Here is a 5,372-nt window from a genome sequence, read left to right on the forward strand (position 1 = left end):
AAACACTTTGCCATTTCTTTAATAAGAATAATATTATAATAATAAATTCTAATATTTACGCCAAAGGTGTCTCTTTATTTGAGATGCACTACCTGATATGGGAAATCAACAGTTCACATTTATTTAGAGGCCTGCAAGATGATTGAAATGTCTGTAGCCATCGATTTTTATTCATTTATTTTTCACATTTATCGATTCTTTTTCACTTCACATTTTTTGTCCACCTCTCACAATTATCGAAACATTCGTTTGTTTAAATACCTTCACACCACCAATACATGGTATTACTTTATGCCAAAAAAAAAATTATCTGATCCCGAGATATTGCAGCGCGCATTTTCCCTTGACATATTCTCGCTTTAACTGTGTGAATTGATTGAAACTGCAGCCATAAAGAGATTGGTTTCAGTCCTTTTTTTATTATTATTTTCAATGAATGGCACATTTGAAGCTATTTTTTTTAAAAAAATTACTATGTTGTGTTTAATCTATTTTTGCAATTTGTGAATTAAAAAATCAAAGTCAGTAAGAAAAATGAATTTATATTCGTGTGTTTTGCAAGGTAAGCATATATTATCTATGTCATTTTCTATAGATGGACAAAGTCAAAAAAATCATTGAAATTATTGTTGTTGTCATATTCAACACTTATGTTGTTGGTTTGTTTTTTAATACAATTTATATTTAATATAATATAAGATAAAATAATAGTAATATAATATCAATTCATTAATAATTATTATAATATTTATCTTGTTATCTTATTGTAATAAATTGATATAATTATAATATTGTTGTAATTTATATAGATTACATTTTAAAAATATATAAAAAATTAGAAATATAATAATATAATAATAATGAAATAATATTATAATAAAAATAATATTAGAAGATAATAAAATAAAAATGTAATATTAGTTACAATATCATAATATCGTAATGATAATATAATAAGAATAATATTATAATAATAAATAATAATATTTATAATATAATACAAATTTATTATAATATCATCATTAATTTTTTAATACGTACAATGTTTGATTTTATTTTAAATTATTTTATTATATTATTCAAATTTTTAGTTTATTATTAACATAATTATTAATTCTATTAAATTTTGAAATTCTCTCATTTTAACCCGATTTCTATCTCTATTATTTCCTCTCCACCCTCTCTCCATCCACATCTTTATTTCTATCTTTCTCTCTATCTGTCACCTATCTCGATCGCCTTATCACTCCCTACATCTCTATCTTCCCCCCTCCATTTTGCCCACATCTCTCTATCTCCTCCTCTTTCTATCCCTATCTCTATCACTCCCTCTTTTTGTATTTCTTGATTTCTCCTCTATCATCTTTAATTCTTTCCTTTACTACCCTTCCCTCCCTCTCTATCTATTTCTATATATATCTCTCTCCCTCTCCCTCTCTAGCTCCATATCTGTATCACTCTCTCACACGCACATACTCTCTCTCTCTCTCTCTCTCTCTAGACTTCTAAATCTATATCTCTTTTCCTCTCTATACATGTCCACATTTACTCTTCCATTTCTCACTCTATCTCTATTTCATTATCTCTCCATCTTTCTCCCTCTCTTTCCCTCTATATATCACTTCCTATCTTTGTCTTTATCTTCATATCTCTTACTCTTTTTATATTTATCTCTTACACCTCTATCTATCCCTCTCTTCTTTCGATCTTTGTCTCTCCATCATTATATGATTCTCTCTTCCATCTCTAACTATCCCTCTCCTTTCTCTCTCTTGATCTCTCCCTCTCCTTCTCTCCATATCTCTCTCCTCCATCTCTCTCTCTCTCTCTCTCTCTCTCTCTCTCTCTCTCTCTCTCTCTCTCTCTCTCTCTCTCTCTCTCTCTCTCTCTCTCTCACCCAATTCATTTTGTCATCATTTATATTTCTCACGGAATGAACCTCCCTGCATGCAACCCTGAGCATTACAAATTTTAGTGCTTTCATTTATTTATCTACCATTTCAAATTTTTTTAGCAACTTTTCTTGTTTCCTTCTCTTGTAAAAAGAAGTGATTTGGCTTGAGGGATCAATCACATGCAAATCTGTAGAGGCATGCAAGACAATACATTTGATATGGATCCCATCTAGAATAGGTTGAGTCATTGATCTTGGTAGTCAACCAATTCAGTCATGTTTGAATTCTTGTAAGCTGGTATAAAATTGATTTGAAGGTTTCTTCAAAACACACACATTGAACGGTACGTAAATATACCATAACATATAGACTCAGGATCAAGAGGACATTGTTGTATGAGCTATTATCATTTGCATACACATTTGATGTGTTGGTATGTGCCCAAGCTTGTTTGTTCACTCTTAACACATCCAAATTGATTTTGATCTTTAATGGAGCCTAAAGACATTGCCATTGACAAACAACCTATGACAGACATTTCTTCTTCTAACATATACGTTGCTCCTTGAAATAATCTCTATACAAAAACTTTGTTCGATAGTTATTAAAAGACTATAGACCAGTTAGTAGGAAGATTCTCAATTTAAAGGATACAAATGTTGTCTAATCGATTCAAAATAAAAAGTTGTTGAATCTCAATTATTCACAGATTAAAAATCATTGTTTTATATATATATATATATCCAACGTCATATACAACACAAATGTATATAATAAATAGACCCAACAACTCCCCACTTGATCTTGACCTTTCATAACGATTCGACATATCCATTTTAATTTTTTATTGACAAAGGGCAAAGAATAACAGTCCAAAGCAGTAATATCTCCTAGACCGTGCCGTATTTTACATTGTATCGAGTTGTATTGTTTATCACATTTCACATGCATACACAAATGACAATGCCCGTTACCAAATATGACAAATTGATTCCACTTTTCTTGGAGGACAGTTTTGTCCGATTCCGTGAACGCTGTTCTTGGTATATTTAGGTCAACGATACTAAGTTACCGAATACATTTTTATATACACAAATCTTATCAGGAAAAATGGCGTCCTTTGATAGATCCCGATTTTTTGTCAGATTCCATCAAGAAATCATTTTAGGAAAATGATTTTTATACATAAAATATTTGTAAGGGAAAATGGTCAGCGTCTTTGACAGAGTCCCGGGAGATCTGAAATCTATTTAGGAATATATTTTTGTCCCAATGCTGTATAGATATCTATATATACTAATCTGCTGAGGAATTGATTCCCAAGCAGATCTAAAATCCATTCAATGGAAGGGCAATGGGTGATTTGGCTTTCAGCGCTGGTAAGCAGTGTGCTCGCTTATTTCTTAGTAGATTTAATGGGGAAAAGAAAGAAGAAGAGCAGAGCAAATCTTCCTCCTGGACCTCCTGGCTGGCCCATCGTGGGAAACCTTCTCCAGCTGGGGAAAAAACCCAATGAATCTCTGTGGGCTCTTTCTCAGCAATACGGTCCTCTCATGACTCTCTCTCTCGGCATGAAAACTGCTGTGGTGGTTTCATCCTCTGAAATGGCAAAAGAGGTCCTCAAAATCCACGACCAGAATTTTGCAGGACGGATTATGATAGAAGCAGCAAAGGTGTTTTCTCACCATGAATCTTCAATTGCTTTTGCTCAGTATGGAGATTACTGGCGGAAGTTCAGACGCATTGCCACCACAGAGCTTTTCACTCCCACCAGACTCCAAGCGCTGCAACATCTCAGAAGAGATCAAGTCTCCGAGACGATTCGAATGGTCTTTGAGAAGAAGGGGACGAGTATGAATATTGCAGAGCTGGTGTACTACGAGGGTCTCAATCTCATGAGCAACGCCATTTTCAGTAAGAACTTGTTCGATCCCAAAAATCTAGAGTCTGCAGAATTGAGAAACACTTTTAGTGAAATGGTGAACTTGACCGGAAAACCCAACTTGGCCGACTTTTATCCGTTTCTGAAGTTGGTGGACCCTCAGGGAGTGTGCCGTCGTCTGACAGTCCATCATAAGCGACTACATGAGTACTTAGATGTATTCATACAAGATCGGTTGGAGGCGAGGAGGCAAGGGGTCGGTCTACCCAAGGAAAAGGACTTTCTCGACATTCTGCTCGATCTGACTGCCCATGATTTCACTCTGGTGAATATCAGGGCTTTACTCTTGGTGAGTCTTGTTCAACGCCTATTTTGACTCATTTTTTATTTAATAATATATTTTTATTATTATTGATGAGTCATTTCCTTATGATCATGTAGGAACTCTTGTCTGCTGGTAGTGATACTACTACTACAACAATTGAATGGGTTATGGTGGAACTAATTGCCAATCCTTACGTAATGAAAAAAGCGCAAAAGGAATTAGAAGAGGTAATTGGTCTCAATCGAAAAGTGGAAGAATCTGACATAGATCGTCTACCTTATCTCCATGCTATAGTGAAAGAAGTGTTTCGACTACACCCAGCACTTCCTTTGGCATTGCCCCATAGAGCAGACAACTCATGTGAGGTGGCAGGGTATATGATACCTAAGCATGCCATGGTGATTGTGAATCTGTGGGCAATTGGAAGAGATCCTAAAATTTGGAAAGAACCTTTAAAATTTATGCCAGAGAGGTTTTTTAATGGTGAGAATAGTAAGGTAAAGTATAAGGGACAAAATTTTGAGCTGATACCATTTGGAGCTGGAAGAAGAATATGCTTAGGACTTCCTTTGGCTCATCAAATGGTTCATTTTACTATTGCTTCCTTAATCCATTCCTTCAATTGGATGCTTCCAATAGGGATGAATTATAATAAGATAGACATGAGTGAGACATTTGGAATAGTATTAAAGAAGTCTAAAGAATTGCATGCAATCCCCACACCAAGATTACCAAATCATCTATACTAAAATAATATGTTAGTTCAATAAGGGTCAAAGAGGTTTACGATGAGTTTTTGGCTATGTAAATACCATTTACTAGCTCTTTTACCAAGTTTGATGTAAGTTTATGTTAACTGATATTATGAATCATTAAATAAATATTATGAAAGTGTTTAATGTCTCATGCTTATGTGCCTTGTATGCCTATTTGAATTTCTATTGGTACTAACATTATACTTATCGATGGTGTGTTTATTATCATTAATATAATTCATGCATTTAAATTTTTTTTTTGAAATTATTGTGTTCGGTTGTGTATTATGGGATGTATACATAATGACTTCTATTTTTAAACTATAATAGTGTTTTGGCTTCACTATTCACTATATTTGTTATGTGTCATTATGATGATGGTATTTTGTTCAACATTATGATTGGTGAACTTATTGATTTATGCATCTATGATATCTAAATCATGTTAACTTTAGATTATTTCAATTGAAGCAATTAATTGATAGTGTTTTATTGACATTACATCATGTTGGATT

General features: G+C 33.4%; 1 protein-coding gene across 1 annotated transcript; it reads left to right on the forward strand.

Moving 5' to 3' along the window:
- Positions 1-3,283: 3,283 nt before the first annotated feature.
- Positions 3,284-4,867, forward strand: LOC131856005 (iridoid oxidase-like). Its single transcript, XM_059207062.1, has 2 exons — positions 3,284-4,126; positions 4,219-4,867. Exons 1-2 carry the CDS (start codon positions 3,311-3,313, stop codon positions 4,849-4,851), a joined length of 1,449 nt encoding a protein of 482 aa, XP_059063045.1. The 5' UTR covers positions 3,284-3,310; the 3' UTR covers positions 4,852-4,867.
- The last annotated feature ends 505 nt before the right edge of the window (positions 4,868-5,372 follow it).

This window comes from Cryptomeria japonica, chromosome 6 (genome assembly GCF_030272615.1).
Source record: "Cryptomeria japonica chromosome 6, Sugi_1.0, whole genome shotgun sequence".
Classification (NCBI taxonomy): domain Eukaryota; kingdom Viridiplantae; phylum Streptophyta; class Pinopsida; order Cupressales; family Cupressaceae; genus Cryptomeria; species Cryptomeria japonica.

What these genes read in the sequence shown, in the direction of transcription:
- LOC131856005 (XM_059207062.1), top strand. Translation starts at nt 3,311, where the DNA reads ATGGGGAAAAGAAAGAAGAAGAGCAGAGCAAATCTTCCTCCTGGACCT. An exon ending in ATATCAGGGCTTTACTCTTG is followed by an intron (nt 4,127 to 4,218) that starts GTGAGTCTTGTT and finishes ATGATCATGTAG; the next exon opens with GAACTCTTGTCTGCTGGTAG.